The sequence below is a fragment of the Arachis duranensis genome, chromosome 9 (genome assembly GCF_000817695.3).
Source record: "Arachis duranensis cultivar V14167 chromosome 9, aradu.V14167.gnm2.J7QH, whole genome shotgun sequence".
Taxonomy (NCBI): Eukaryota; Viridiplantae; Streptophyta; class Magnoliopsida; order Fabales; family Fabaceae; genus Arachis; species Arachis duranensis.
Window position 1 is genome coordinate 52,032,007 of NC_029780.3, and position 17,176 is coordinate 52,049,182.

At 37.8% G+C, this 17,176-nt stretch overlaps 1 protein-coding gene across 1 annotated transcript; it reads right to left on the bottom strand.

Annotated features, from left to right (window-relative positions):
- Nucleotides 1-1,442: 1,442 nt before the first annotated feature.
- On the bottom strand, nucleotides 1,443-2,561 carry LOC107465820 (uncharacterized). Its single transcript, XM_016084795.1, has one exon. It carries the CDS (start codon nucleotides 2,559-2,561, stop codon nucleotides 1,443-1,445), a length of 1,119 nt encoding a protein of 372 aa, XP_015940281.1.
- Between the last annotated feature and the right edge of the window lie 14,615 nt (nucleotides 2,562-17,176).

Sequence of the window (17,176 nt, forward strand, 5' to 3'; positions counted from 1 at the left end):
AATGTCTGCAAACCAAGGTATCGTTTGGATAGCAAAGAGTTTCTCATCTGGAACGGATTCAGATATGTCATTAGAGGGAGAAGAAGTCCCTGCTATTGGCTCAATCAAGGACAAGTGATCAGCCATCTGATTTTCTGTCCCTTTTCTATCTCTAATTTCTATATCAAACTCTTACAGGAGTAACACCCATCTTATAAGTCTGGGTTTAGAATCCTGCTTAGTGAGTAGATACTTTAGAGCAGCATGGTCAGTATAAATAATGACCTTAGATCCTACTAGGTAGGATCTGAACTTGTCAATGGCATAAACCACTGCAAGTAGCTCCTTTTCTGTAGTAGTGTAGTTTTTCTGCGCATTATTTAATACGCAACTAGCATAATAAATAACATGTAGAAGCTTGTCATGTCTCTGACCTAGGACTGCGCCAATTGCATGATTACTTGCATCATACATTAGCTCAAATGGCAAGTCCCAGTTGGGTGCAGAGATGATAGGAGCAGTGACAAGCTTAGCTTTCAGGGTTTCAAAGGCATGCAAGAATTCTTGGTCAAAGATGAATGGGACATCAGTGGCCAAGAGATTACACAGGGTTTGGCGATTTTTGAAAAATCTTTTATGAACCGCCTGTAAAATCCTGCATGTCGTAGGAAGCTTCTGATTGCCTTAGCACTAGTAGGTGGAGGCAAGCATTCTATCAATTCAACCTTAGCTTGATCCACCTCTATCCTCTTATTTGAAATCTAATGCCCAAGAACAATGCCTTTAGTTACTATGAAGTGGCATTTCTCTCAGTTTAGAACTAGGTTTGTTTCTTGGCATCTTTTCAGGACTAGGGTCAGATGATCAAGACAGGAGTCAAATGAGTCTCAATAAACAGAGAAGTCATCCATGAATACTTCAAGGAACTTCTCTACCATATCAGAGAAGATGGATAGTATGCATCTCTGAAAGGTGGCAGGTGCATTGCACAGGCCAAATGGCATTCGTCTATAGGTGAATACGCCAGATGGACATGTTAATGCTGTCTTCTCTTGCTCCTATGGATCTACTGCTATTTGATTGTACCCAGAATATCCATCTAGGAAACAATAAAAAGCATGACCTACTAGTCTTTCTAGAATTTGGTCAATGAAGGGTAAAGGAAAGTGATCTTTCTTGGTGGCGTCATTGAGTCTTCTGTAGTCAATGCACATACGCCACCCTGTAACTGTCCTTTTAGGGATCAGTTCATTCTTTTCATTGTGAACCACTATCATTCTTCCCTTCTTAGGAACAACCTGTACAGGGCTCACCCAGGGGCTGTCAGAAATGGGATAAATAATCCCAACCTCATTAAGCTTAGTGACTTCCTTCTGCACTACATCTTTCATAGCTAGATTCAATCGCCTCTGCGCTTACACCACTGGTTTGGCATTATCCTCCAGCAGGATTTTATGCATGCATCAGGCTGGCCTAATACCCATAAGGTCACTTATAGTCCACCTAAGGGTGGTCATATGTGTTTTAAGCACTTGAATTAGTGCTTCTTCTTCCTGTGGCTCTAATACAGAGCTTATGATCATAGGATAGGTATCTCCATCTCTTAGAAATGCATATTTCATGGAGGATGGTAATGGCTTAAGCTCAAGCTTTGGAGGCTTCTCCGTTTCCTCAGAGGTTTCCAGAGGTTCCTCTGAATCAGGCTGAGTATCATCAAAGATATCATCAAGCCTGTCCTTGAACATTTCAGCCATGTTCACCTCTTCCACCAGGGAATCAATGAGGTCAATGCTCATATATTCCTCAAGAATGTATGGATGTTGTATAGCTTTGACAGCATTTAGGATGAACTTTTCCTTGTTGACTCTTAGGGTTACTTCCCATTTTTCAACATCAATGAGGGTCCATCTTGTAACTATGAAAGGTCTTCCTAGGAAAAGGGATGCACTCTTGTGCCCCTCCGTGTCCAATACCACAAAGTCAGTGGGAAAGGCAAAGGGTTCAACCCTGACAATCATGTCCTCTATTACTCCTGATGGTATCTTAATAGAACCATCAGCAAGTTGAAGGCACATGCGGGTTGGTTTGGCTTCATCAGTCAAATAGAGTTTCTTTATTAAAGAAGCAGGTATTAGGTTGATGCTTGTCCTAAGGTCACATAAAGTTGTCCTTGTACAAGCATCACCTAGAGTGCATGGTATCATAAAGCTTCTAGGATCTTTAAGCTGCTCTGGTAAGCTGTTTTGAATGATTGCACTGCACTCCTCAGTGAGGAGGACTATTTGCACTGCACTCCTTAGAATGTCCTTCATGAACTTTGCATAAGAAGGTATCTGTTCAAGAGCTTCTGTAAAAGGGATCTTTATCTCTAATGTTCTGAGATACTCCACAAAACGAGCAAACTGTTTATCCTTTTCCTCTTGACAGAGTTTATGAGGAAATGGTATCTTAGCCTTATAATTATCACCCTTGGTTGATGGAGGCCGAATGCCATGTATGTTGGAATGGGGATTACTAGCTTGCTTAGGAGGGTTGTTATCCGTGAGTGGCTGACCTCCCTTGTTTGGGTGTTCAACGCCCATGCTACTGCCCCCTTGGGCGTTTGAACGCCCAATCTCTGCCCTTTCCTAGCATTCAACGCCAAGAGGGATACCTCTCTGGGCGTTTGAACACCTAGTCTCTGCCCTTTCCTGGCGTTCAACACCAAGAGGGATACCTCTATGGGCGTTCAAACGCCCAGAGTTATCTTGTGCAAAGACCTGGTTATCTTCTATGGGCTTTTCGTTCTTTTGTACTAAGGTTGGGTGCTTAAGGTTTTTCCACTCTTCAGTTGAATAGCCTAGCATTCATCTATTATCTACTTAGATAACTGCTGCCTTGTTTGACTCAACTGGGCTTCTATATTCCTGTTAGAAGCCTGAGTTTCTCGTATAGCCTCTTGCAGTTCCAGCATGTAGTTGCTGAGTTAATGGGCCATCCTGCTCTGGAGGATTAGGTTCAGCAACTACTGCCTTAACCTCTCCTTTTATAGAGGCCTCGGGAGATGAGTATAGATGCTGATTAGTGGCAACTGTCTCAATAAGCTCTTGAGCCTCTCGAATGGTCTTTTTGATGTGTATGGAACCACCAGCAGAGTGGTCCAAAGACATTCTAGCCATATCTGAAAGCCCATAGTAGAAGATGTCTAACTGTACCCATTCTAAAAACATTTCAGTGGGACATTTTCTTAGCATCCTCCTATACATCTCCCAGGCATCATAAAGAGATTCACTATCTCCTTGGTTGAAGTCTTGGATGTCCAGCCTCAGCTAGGTCATCTCTCTTCGGAAAACTATTGATTTAAAAACTTGTCCACTAACTGTTTCCAAGTTTTTAAACTAGCTTTTGGCTGGTTATCCAACCACCTTTTTGCTTGGTCCTTTACAGCAAAAGGAAAAAGTAATAATCTGTAGACATCTTGGTCTACTCTCTCATTGTGTACTGTGTCAGCAATCTTTAAGAAATCTGCCAGGAATTCTGTAGGTTCTTCTTGAGAAAGCTCAGAATACTGACAATTTTGCTATACCAAAGTAATAAGTTGATGGTTTAATTCAAATCTACTAGCTCTGATTTGAGGTATGGTAATACTTCTTCCATAGAAGTCAGCAGTGAGATTTGTATAGGATCCCAGAGTTCTTCTGAACTCTTCATTCCCACTTGGGTTCATGATTAAGAAAGGTAGAAGATGAAGAACGAAGAAGATAGTAGAAGAAGAGATAGAAGTAGAGAAGATAAATAGTAATTAAAATATTTTTATTTTTATTTTATTTATTGATTTTATTCAGAATTTTTGAAAATTAGAAGAGAGAAGAAGTTAGTTAGGAAGTTTTGAAAGAGGAGAGAGAGATTTGAATTTAAGATTTGAAATTTGAAATTGAAAATTCGGATTTTGAAATTTGAAATTTGAATTTTTAAATTTTGAGAAAGATTTATATTTTGAAAATATTTAATTTTGAAAATTGAAATTTGAAAATTTAAAATTTGAATTTTGAATGTGAAATTTGAAATTTAAAATTTGAATTTTGAAATTTTGAAAGTTGAAATTTGAATTTTGAAATGAGATAAGATTTTTAAATTTTGAAAAAAATTTGATTTTTAAAAATTGGAAACTAAGATAAGATAAGATAAAAATTTTGAAATTAAAATCTAATTTTTTTAAATTTTCAAAAATTAATAACAAAGATAAGAAAAGATATTTTTTATTTTTGAATTTAATGATGAAAGAGAAAAATAAGTAAAAGACACAAGACTTAAAATTTTCAGATCTAGCACCCCTTATTTTTGAAAATTTTTGGAGGTAAATTCTAAAGGACACGAAACTTAAAAATTTTAAGATCAAACACAAGGAAGCCTCAAAAACACTTTTAATACCAACAAGAATACGAAGAACAAGACTCAAACAAATTTAAAGAACACCAAACTTAAAATTTTTAGAAAACTAAAAATAAATTTTTGAAAATTAAAGAAATACAACAAGAAAACACCAAACTTAAAAATTAAAACACGATTTGACCAAAGAAAAATTATTTTTAAAATATTTTTAAAAGGAAGATACCAAAAGATAAAAAATTGCTGTAATTAATAAATACAAAGACGCAAAGGACACGAAAAATTACCAAGAACATAAACAGAAGAATCAAACTAAGAATAAAGATAAAGCAAAGAAAATAAAAATTTTTGAAAAAGGTTTTAATTTTTTTTTAAATTTTGAAGAAGAAAATAAAAATAAAAGACTCAACCGGAACACAGATTAAACAAAGAAATGACAAATATTTCTTGTAAAAGGTTTAAAAAGTTTTGGGATTTGAAAAATAGGAACATGTAAGACTCAAACCAAGAACAAAAATTGAACAAAGACAATAAAAATATTTTTGAAAAAATTTTTAAATTTTTCGAAAATTAGAGAAGAAGAAAATAAAAGCAAAAGACTCAAATAAAATAAAATAAATTACCTGATCTAGGGAGTAAGACAATCCGTTAGTTTGTCCAAACTCAACAATCCCCGGCAACGGTGCCAAAAACTTGGTGCACGAATACCCACACTTTGTACAGCTATACCAGCAAGTGCACTCGGTCGTCCAAGTAATACCTGAGCGACTCAGGGTCGATCCCACGAGGATTGTGGTTTGAAGCAAGCTATGGTTATCTTGCAGGTCTTAGTCAGGTGGAATCAAAAGGTTGTTTGAAGAGTCGTCAAATTTGCATTAAAAGGAATAAATAGAAAGGGTAATTATAACTCAGAAGTTGTGAAATCTATGAAAAGGAATAGAGTTGAGGATTGTAGTTGCTTTGTCTTTCTGAATTAAATCTGGTAGTACTGTTTCCTCTACTTGTGAGTGATTTCTTCAATGACAGGCTGTATGTGATTGACACTGGTTTGAGCAGCTGCCAATACTCCTCCAGATATGAACCCCAGCTTTAGTGTGGATCCATTCTGATTAAGGGTGAAGCTCGGACAGTCCATTCTCTTTAGTGATCCTACTCAAAATGCCACTGACAAGGTCGGATCTTCCGTATTAGAGAACGCTGCACCTTGGGTTCTAGCCTCTACCACAGAGACCTTAATCTCCCTAGAAATCGGTTGAACTGATGTCTCGAGAAGTCTCCAACGAAGTCGTGGATTAGCCATCTGAGAGACATATATTCAAGTTGTTGGTTCATCATTGTCCGATAAAAGACGCACTCTGAACCCATGTAGATGCGGGTGTTTGTCAGGCACGTTCATCTTAATGTGATAAACAGAGCTGATTGTCACTGATCATCCTACTCCCCACGTTGAAGTACGAATATACATCTTAGAATTAATCAAACACGGATCGAAGAGAAACAATAGTACTTTTATTAATTCATAGGACTCAACAGGGCTCTTCCTCTCAACCTAGGAGGTTTAGAAACTCATATTGATGTGAAATACAATGGTAAAACGTGTATGACGGTAAAAGTTATGTAAAAGTTTTGAATAACATAAATAAAATCCCTTAAATAAAAAACTAATGACTAGTAAGGGTAAAACAGCCTTTCTAGTGCTAAAATTCACTTCTGGGGCTCACTTGGTGAGTGTTTGGGATGAGCTTTGATGAGATCCACGTGCTATGAGGTCTCTTGGAGTTTGGACACTAGGCTCTGCTCCTTGGACGCTGGATGCCAGAAAGGGGGTAGGAAGCTGGCGTTGGACGCCAGTTTTAGGCCTTCTAATTCGAAACAACGTATGGACTATTAAACATTGCTGGAAAGCTCTAGAAGTCAGCCTTCTATATCCATTGAGAACACTCCATTTGGACTTCTGTACCTCCATAAATTAAGGAAGTCAGATCTGGACAGCATCTGTAGTGCTTTTTCTGTCTCTGAATCAGACTTTTGCTCCAGCTCTTCAATTTCAGCTAAAAAATACCTGGAATGGTACAAAAATACATAAACTCAAAGTAGAATAAAAAAATGTGATTTTAACACTGAAACTTGTAAAATATTAATAAAAACTAGTTAAAACCTATTAAAAACTACATGAAAACTATGCCAAAAAGCGTATAAAATATCCACTCATCAGTGCCATTACAAGAGGAGCCAGAGCCACCTTTTTCACCCCCAATGGGCGTTCAACGCCCATGGAGGAACACCTGCTGGCGTTGAACGCCAGACTAGAGAGGAGCTGGGCGATTAACGCCCATGAAAGAGTACTTCCTGGCGTTGAACGCCAGAATAGGAGAAGAAGATGGGCGTTCAACGCCCAGGCAGGGGCATGAGACCTCAAATTTTGAAGTCACAAGCCAATGGATCCCACCCAACTCTCACCTACCCCACCTATCCTACTTACCCTTCTGCCTCTAGCTATTCTCCCTCATTCTACTATTTTTCTCTTCTTTTGATATTCTTTGCTTGAGGATGAGCAAAGTTCTTAATTTTGGTGTTGCAGAGCAAGCTCTGGGTTTATGTTATCATCAATAGCACCAAAGGATGGAGAATCATCTTCTTGGAAGATAAACAGCCACCATAACTGAGGTGGTTAAGTTTCATTATCCCTTCCTTTATCTTATTTCCTGTTTTCTATTCTAATTTTTGCATGATCACTTTTAGAATTTCCTTGCTTTAGTAGTTCATTTCATTTATTTTGTTTTGGTTATAAGATATCCTATATATCCCCCACCATGCTTAAAAGAAAATTTTTGAAAAAGAAGTAGTAAAATACCTGAGATCTTGAGTTACATCATAAGTTATTCCAATTATTTAGATGTGATGGCCTTGCCTTTACTTTCTGAATGTATGAATTAACTATGCATAATTTATATTGAAGTTGAGTATATTGGCTCTTGAAGAACAGTGAATTTAGAGAAGTATTATTGATTCTCCAAAAAATAAAAAATATTGATTCTTGAAGCAAGAAAAAGCACCAAAAGAAACAAAAAATTGGCCTAGAAAGCTCAATTGAGTTGCTATCCCTAACTAAATGCTTGTGGTGTGAAGGTGTCAAGTAAAACGCTTGAGACTGAGTAGTTAAAGTCACGATCCAAGGATAAAGAGTACGCTTCAGAACTCTAGGCACCACTGTTTGAGAATTTAAGAAAAGCTAAATTCGAATCCAAAGGGTTCCCCCAATTAAGTGCCTATGGCATTTATGTATCCGGTGGTAATACTTGAAAACAAAACGCTTAGAGTCACGACTAGGCTCAAAAGTTGCAAAGCACCAAAAGAAAAGGATGTGTTCAAGAATCAAGAAGAGCTAAAAGAAGAGAATCAATAATATCATCCAGATTCTGGTTCCAAGGGATACCAATACATCTGAGCTTCAAAGAAAAGTGAGATGCCAAAACTGTTCAGAAGTAAAGAGAATCAATAAGTTTTAGTAGGTTTTAGTGCAAAAATCACTTTTTGGATGCTACTTTGAGTTTTTGTGGTTTTTCTATGATTTTAGGTGATTTTTAGGTGAATTTGGCAAGTTTCGGTAAAGTCTGATTTAGAGGCACAGAAAGGATAGCAGATGTTGTCAAATCCTGACCTCCATGCATTCCAACGAGCATTTCTTGAGCTAAAAAGGCTCAATTGAACCTCTCTTAATGGCATTCGAAAGCTAATGTCTAGAGCTTTCCAGAAATATATAATAGTTTATATTTTTCTTTGGAAAGGACTACCCAAAACGGGCGTTGAATGGCCAACTTACCCCCTTTCTGGTGTTCAACCCCCAAACAGGACCAACCTCCCAAGTTGAACGTCCAAACTGGTGTTCAACACCAGCCAGAGAGCAGGAAACACCCAAAACTTGATTTGAACGCTAGGCATCAGCCCAAACACTCACTAAGTGGGCCCCAAAGTGGATTTTAGCACTTGTTAGCTTATTTTATTTTCCTTTTGTAATTTTTAATTAAAAACAATATCTTTCAGGTTTAGTCTTAGAGTTATAATTAAAAATAAAGGACTTCCTTCCTTCTGAGGACTATGCCTCCTAGGAGGGGAGAAGCGTGTAAGACCCGGTTAATTAACGGCTAATTAACCCATAAATGAGAATTTATTCTAGAAAGCCCAAAATGTGATTTTTATGGCTAAATATGATAGAGGAGATTGAGACGAGAATTTTGGTACCAATTTTATAGAATTCGGACCAAGATTGGACTGAACGGGCCAAACCGGGCCAACCGGACCCAAAGTGGGCCCTTGGCCCAACTAAACTAAACCAAAACCCTAGTTTTCAGCACTCTCTCTCCTCATTTGAGACACTAAACACGATGAAATGGAGGCCATGGAGGGAAGAACACTATCTCAAGTTCTATCTCTCCCTTGATCTTCAAACCACCATAACTTTTGATCTAGAGCTCCGATTGCCGCACCATTTGTGGCCACGCGTTCACCGCGGAGAGCTCTAAAAAACCCATACAATCAATCTTGAGGTAAGCTACGTTTTTCTCTTCAAAGTTTCAGCCTTGTTTTGGAGTTTCATGAGCAAAAATGTTGACATTTTGGACTCTTTGATGTTATAGGACCCAACTCTCTTGAAGGAGAAGGTTAATCTTGTCACCTTGGACCTTGAGTGTGGTAAGATTCTCAACCCTAGTATAATTTGTTGTTCTATGATGTTTGAGTATTGAGATGTTGTGTATGGGTATGATGGTTGTGGCTTAGGTTGTGTATATGTGAATATTGAAGCTTGATTGGTGATATTGAAAAGCTTGAAAAGGGATTTGGTGGTGAAGAATTTGTTCTTGAGTTTACCATGGTGGGGTGTCTCCCACCTAGCACTTTTAGTTTAAGTCCTTAAGTTGAACATTTTGAGGAGCTCATTGTCATGGTGGCTTATGTTTGTACTCATCCTTGAATCTCCAAGGATCTTTGCTTCTTGAATGGTTGACAGAAATTGCAACCATCTTCACCAATCTAGGGTAGAGTTCTACCCAAGATATGAGTGCCCATAGTTGGTCTTCACATAGCAAACCAGGATCCCATATCTTATCTTCACACCCATCCGTGAGTTGGGTTTCATGATTTCTCTGTACGGGTGGTTGGCATAAGTGTGGTTGACACGAAGAATTCTCTTTAGTCCACCAATGTTTCCTTCTAGACCTATACAAAGTGAATCTTGTCCCATCATAATCCCTACAACTTAAAGCTTTGACCTTGGTGAGCATTACACCGAATTTCCAACCATTACACAACTCGTTCTTACTTTTAATTTCACAAAGAGCTCTAAGTTGTCCATTTGTTTCAATCAAACCATATTCAAGTGAGAAAATAAAGCTTAGAGATAAGGATTTTACCCACTCAAATATTGTGTTGGATGGTGACTTGGGAAGGGAGACTTCCCCACACTTAGACAATGCAAGGTCTACATCCTTGTGCTCTTCTTTGTGTAATTCCACCTCTTGACAAATTTTTTCAATTTCAACCTTTCCCTTTTTATCACTTGGCTTGGTGTTGACTTCAAGGACCTCGATTTCTCGCCCAATGGGAGGTGATTCAATTTTGGATAGGAATTCATTGATGAGTAAACCCATCTCTTGATCAACCCCTTCATATTCTTCAATTTCAATATACACTGTGCCAACGTTCTCTCCTTGGTGGATCTCCTTTGGTTTATTCTCTTCTTCATTGTTTACCAAGGTTATGAGTGGTTATGCACACTCTTCTAGTATTCCAATTTCATGCCCAATGGAGGGGTATTGAATTGTAGCTAGAAATTCCTCCATGATTGAATCTATCTCATGAGTAGCCTCCTCAAATTCTTCAATTTTGAGATGCTCTGAAGGTTGTTGGAATTCACATGACGGTTCCACATCTCTTAGATCTTGAACCATTTCATTCTTTGTTTCAATAACCGTGGGTTTCTCCAATTGTTCTATTACTACTACCGATTCCTTTTTCATTGTATTCTCTGATATCTTCTCCACACTTTGCTCTTCCTTAGGCTTTTCACATGTGGCTACGAGGGGAACTTGAGTACTCAAACATTGGTGGGCTAAAGTGTGCACCACCTTGGTCAAATTGATCACAAACTCGAATGTGTCCCGCTTCATGGCTTCTTGTCCTTGAAGTAACAAAGTGAGAGGATCGTCTATTGGGGCTTGGGGTGAATAGGAAGGTTCATTATTTTGGAGAAAGGGTTCATGGTAGAAAGGTGGTTCTTCTTGGTAAAATTGTGGAGAAAATGTGTATTGAGGTGGTTCTTGGTAGTAATCTTGATAGGGTTGTGGTGGTTCTAAAGGTTCTTGCTCATGATGGTCACGAGGGTATGGTATGGGTGATTGGTGATATGGTGGATATGGATCATAGGAAGGTGCTTGGTGTGGAAGGGCTTGCGAGTATGGTTGAGGTTCATGTTGAGGATAGGAGTCATAGGCATATGGTGGTGGTAATTGATTGTCATGAAAAGATTCACCATAACCATTGAATTAACATGTATTAGGGTGGGAATTATACCTATAAGTATCCGGAGGTTGTTGCCAGTAGGAGTGATCAATTCCTTGAGGCTCCTCCCATCTTGGAGTGTTCCATCCTTGGTACATGTTACCATTAAAGTCCACATTTCCTATAACACAATTAGAACCAAACTCATAGCCAAAGTGAGAATTCATTATGGAAAAAAAATAAAAATAGAACTAACTAAAACTAGAAAACAAGCAAAATACAAGCCTATTCACACTATTCACGTATATACAATAACCAATAACATAACACCATTGCAGGTCCCCGGCAACGGCGCCATTTTGATGAGTTGATTTTTGACGGTTTAGAATTTCACAAATGAAATCTCGTTATAAAGTATAGCCTCTAAACCAACAATAATCCCTTCATACAAAAATTTTGTTTGTCACAAGTACAAACCCCTAAAATCTATAAATCAAGGTATTTAAACCTCGGGTCGTCTCTCAAGGGACTTGTAGGGTAGTGTTCTTGTTATTGGTCATGAACTTGTTTATTTTGGAGTTTTAGATGAGAAACATGAATAGTAAAGGGTAATGAAATTTTATTAACAAAATGGTCTTGGCAAGGTTTGGTTGTCAAGGGTCTTCATCATTGTCACTAGCCACAAGTATGATAGTTGCAAGGATTAATCCCACTTAGTCATCCTTAAGTCAATTAACAAAGGAAAGTCAAGTGAGTTATAGAGCTCCAATCGCCACACCGTTTGTGGCTACGAGTTCCTTGTGAAGAGCTCTAGAAGACCCATATAAGAAACTGGTAAGGAAAGATCGAATTCCTCTTAGTTATTCTCTTCAAAATTTTGAGTTTTAGGGTTTTGGTTAAGTAAGATTTTGTGATTTTTGGGTGTTTAGGTTCACTCTATTCCTTGCTTAGCATTGGGTTTTGGCTTCCAAACCTATTGGGAAAGGTAAGAGCTCTTGAACCTTTGTGAGATTATATTTATATTGAACGCTAGGTTGATTTGTGATGGTTTATGCATATATAGTTTAATTATTGTGAATTTGAGAGCTATTGGAACTTGTTGGTGCTTGTTGAAGTGGAATTGAAAGCTTGGAGTGTGGTTAAAAGCTTGCTTGTGCTCACTTTTGAGTTCTGAAATTTTGGGAATCGGCCAAGGTATGGTTTCAATTTCTTCTATGTAGTATATAATATTCATGGACACTTAGGCTAGTGACCATAGGATAGGTTTGGATTTAAATGGTTGTTGAGTTATTGAATGATGGTATGTGATGATTTATGATGAATTGATGATTGTTGAGTTTTATTACGTAATGATTGATAAGGATATGTTGAGGATGAATGATTTGTGAAATTGAGAAGTGAAATTGTATTGATATATGTGATATTGATGTTGATAATTTGGCAATGTGGTTGGGAAATGCGAATAAAGATTATTATAATGTGATATAATTGATGTTTGATGGTTGAGAATGGCGAATTGTGACCCAGGAGGGTAGGTTGTATAGTAAATGGGAGTTTGGTATTGATCTAGTTGGATACGGCTTGAGAATTTGGTAAATTTTAGTACATGTGAATTTTGGGTAAAAAAAGGAATTTTGGTGAACTTTTTCTGATCATAACTTTTTCCTTAATTTTCCAAATTCATTGAAACTTGTTTAGAATTAAATTTTATTGAAAACCCTTCAAATTGATATAAAGTTTGTAAGATTTGGGTTTTTGTAGCGGAAGTTATGATCATTCAAAGATTGGTGTAAAAATCTGAAATTCTGCAAAGTTGCAGAATTTTATTATTTCTAGTATGTGCGCACGCACAATCTTACGAAAATTTTAACCTGTGCACATGCACAGACCTGTGTGTACGCACACGCAGGGGAAGGCTCCTTGTTTGCAGCACTAGCATAGCTTGTGCGCGCACATACCAATGAGGAATTGCAACCTGTGCGCACACACACGTTGGGAAGGCCAGTCTGTTGAGGGCGCTAGCACAGGTTGTGCAAGCGAACAAAAATTGTAAATTTTGGCACCTGTGCGTACGCATACCTCTATGCGTATGCACATGTTTTGAAACTTCCCCTGGACGTGCGCGCGCACACCTTTGTGCGTATGCACACGCCCTGTTTCTCAAATTTTAACTTTGTTTTCAACTATTTCACCTTCTTAACAAGATTGTAACCTTTTATGACACCATTTTAAGACTCTTGGGCGTAGTTTTGGTCATTTAAAACATGGGAAAGAACTTAAGGGTTTTAGTTAATGATTATTATCGAATATTAGAAAATGAAGGATTAGGTTTCGGGTGTACTGAGGATGTGTTTGATGGTATGTGAAGAATGATTGATATATGAGATGAGAACTAATGAACTGTTGAGTACGGAATGGAAATGTTGATTTGACAGTGTTGAGATGAGTTGAGGACTTGAATTTGCAATGATGATTCAGTGATATGTTGAAAATGTTTTCTTAAAAACCAATGAACGACTATTTTCTATTGAGATTATGAGACGCTATACGCCCGGCAGGGACGTCGGTTGGATCTTGCCTGTCGAGGTAGCGGCGGCAGCGTAAGGGTGGTGGTTCGTCCCGCTTGCGTTGAGATGTGAGGTCCGTGGCAAGAGTATCCTGCTTGCATCCCTTCGGATCAATAAAGCGTGCAGGCGCAAAACCTTGGACAGTTATTTGAGCATTGTATCTCGGGGGTTCCTAATGATGATTTCGAAGGGCGACATCTCCATGGAGATGTGTCAGGTTGGCAGTTGAACCGATAATGTGATATGACAGCAAGTAGGGCAGGCATTCACCATATGCATTTTCTATCTGATTGTTTGCTTTGCCGACTTGTAATTGTTTGCCTACTTGTATAACATGTCTAATTGCTACTTGAGTTATTTGCCTTATATGCTTCTACTTGTGATTTACTTGCATTGCTATTAATTGTGATTTCTACTAGGATTGAGGAGGTTCAGAAGGCAGTGTCGATGGGATTGCATGAAGGATAGGTTGGTGAAGGCTGTGGGACAGCAGTGTTTGGTTAGACTAGAAATCCCCTAAGATAGGGTACCATGTTTATGTATGTTAAGGTTTATATACATATATATATATATATGCTTTATTGTTTCAGTATGCCTTAAGATAAAATCTTGTGATGGATATGAAGTCAAGGATTGCCTTTGGCATCCCGGGGGTCTTATATCCTACATCACTGGGCACTATTACCATACTGAGAACCTCCAATTCTCATACCATATTTCTGTTGTATTTTTCAGATGCAAGTCGCAACCCACCTCGGTAAGTTGCTTGGATGGTGATAGAAGCGGAGGATCTGGATACCTTTTGAAGTCTTTTGGTTTACTTTTGTATATGTCTCTCACTTTTGTATTTTGTTTTTCCTAGAGGCTCGTATTTGAGAGAGAAAAACTTGTATAAGCTGTTTTTACTGTCAGGTTTCTGTTGATCTGTATATATGACTAGCCAGCTTAAACTCCGCGAGCCCTGGCTAGATTATTATGATATTATACTCCTTATCTTTTGTTATATCATCTCTGTTTCTTGTGTTTTAAGTTAGAAGCTTTGTTAGTACGTTTGCACTTTGTAAATCCTATTTTGAGCTATATTATTCACCGGGATTCTAGTTTATACTATTCCTTCTATATATAATACATGTATGAGCTTAGAACTGTCATAGTCTCTTATTAACATTTTCTTAACGATGCGAGGTAAAGCTTAGGCTAATTAGGGTGTTACACGCTTGATGCGCGAAATCTATATCGCTACAAATTTTCTTCGGCAAGTATACTGAATTGTCGTCAAGTAAAATCTCACAGTAGAGTGAGGTCGAATCCCACAGGTATTGATTGGTTGAGCAATTTTAATTAGAGGAGTCTTCTAGTTTAACTAAGCAGATTTGAGTTGAGATTTGCAGAAATTTAAATGGTGGGAAACTTATAAACCCCAATTTTGTGATTTATCTTGTGCTTAATTTAGGGGATTTTAGCACTTTTTTCCACATTTATTCAATGAAATAGCATGGTTTTGTAATTCTCACTTGATTTGTGCTTAAGTATAAAAACATGCTTTTTAGGCCCTTAAATTGGTAATTTTAATTAACCTTTGATTCCACTAGATGCCTTGATGTGTTTCTTAGTGAATTCAGGTTGAAAAGGCTAGGAATATAATGGATCAAAGGAGTAAAGAGAAAAGTATGCAAAGTGGAGAACTCATGGAAAATAAAGGATTTGGAGTGCACCCATCGACGCGCATGTGCAACAGACGCGCACGCGTGGATGGTAAAATGTCAAGCGACGTGTACTAATGAGCGGATAATCTATACACTTTTTGGCATTGTTTTTAGATAGTTTTTAGTAGGATCTAGCTACTTTTTAGTATATTTTTATTAGTTCTTAAGCAAATTCACATTTTTGGACTTTACTATGAGTTTGTGTATTTTTCTGTGATTTCAGGTATTTTTTGACTGAAATTGAGGGACCTGAGCAAAAATATGATTCAGAGGCTGAAAAAGGGCTGCTGATGCTGTTGGATTCTGACCTTCCTACACTCAAAATGGATTTTCTAGAGCTACAAAAGCCCAATTGGCGCGCTCTCAATTGCGTTAGAAAGTAGATATCCAGGGCTTTCCAGAAATATAGAATAGTCCATACTTTGCTCGAGTTTTGATGATGCAAACTGGCGTTTAAACGCCAACTTCCTGCCCTATTCTGTCGTTAAACACCAGAAACAGGTTACAAGCTAGAGTTAAACCTCAAAAACAGGCTGCAAACTGGCGTTTAACTCCAAGAAAAGTCTCTACACATGAAAGCTTCAATGCTCAGCCCATGCACACACCAAGTGGGTCCGGAAGTGGATTTCTGCATCATTTACTAATTTTGTAAACCCTAGTAACTAGTCTAGTATAAATAGGACTTTTTACTATTGTATTCATATCTTTGGATGATCTTTGGGGAACATCTTTGGAACGTTTTTCCTTAGACTTGGAGGCTGGCCATTCGGCCATGCCTGGACCATTATCACTTATGTATTATCAACGGTGGAGTTTCTACACACCATAGATTAAGGTGTGGAGCTCTATTGTTCCTTGAGTATTAATGTAATTACTATTGTTTTCTATTCAATTCATGCTTATTCTTGTTCTAAGATATCTATTCGCACACAAGAACATGATGAATGTGATGATTATGTGACGCTCATCACCATTCTCAACTTATGAATGCGTGCCTGACAAACACTTTCGTTCTACATGAAAACAAGCTTGAATGCATATCTCTTGGATTCCTGGACCATGCATTTGATTGCCTCTCCAAACAACAGAGCCTTCAATTCCTTGAGATCAAAGTCTTTGTGGTATAAACTAGAATCAATTGGTAGCATTCTTGAGATCTGAAAAGTCTAAACCTTGTTTGTGGTATTCCGAGTAGGATCTGGGATGGGATGACTGTGACGAGCTTCAAATTCATGACTGTTGGGCGTAGTGACAGACGTAAAAGGATCACTGGATCCTATTCTAACGCAAGTGAGAACTAACAGATGATTAACCCTATGTAACCCGTAGCTGGACCATTTTCACTGAGAGGACGAGAGGTAGCCATTGACAACGGTGATACCCGAACATACAGCTTGCCATGAAAAGAAGTATGAAGGATTGGATGAAGGCAATAGGAAAGCAGAGATTCAAAAGGAATAACGCATCTCGATACACTTATCTAAAAGTCCCACCAATGAATTATATAAGTATCTCTATCTTTATTTTATGTTTATTTATATTTTAATTATCAAAACTCCATAACCATTGAATCTGCCTGACTGAGATTTACAAGATGACCATAGCTTGCTTCAAGCTGACAATCTCCGTGGGATCGACCTTTACTCACATAAAGTTTATTACTTGGACGACCCAGTGCACTTGCTGGTTAGTTGTGTGAAGTTGTGAAAAAGAGTTAAGATTACAATTGTGCGTAGCAAGTTGTTGGCGCCATTGAGATCACAATTTCGTGCACCAAGTTTTTGGCACCGTTGCCGAGGATTGTTCCAGTTTGGTCAACTGATGGTTCATCTTGTTGCTCAGATTAGGTAATTTTATTTTATTTTTAAGCTTTTTATTTCTTATTTTTGAAAAATACAAATTTTTTTTCATTTTTCCAAAATAATTTTTGAAAAATACAAAAAAAAATTTGTTTCTTGTTTGAGTTAGTGTCAATTGCATTTTTTATATAATTTTCTAAAAATTTTAGAAAATTCAAGCATTGCATTCTTCATGATCTTCAAGTTGTCGTTAATGAGT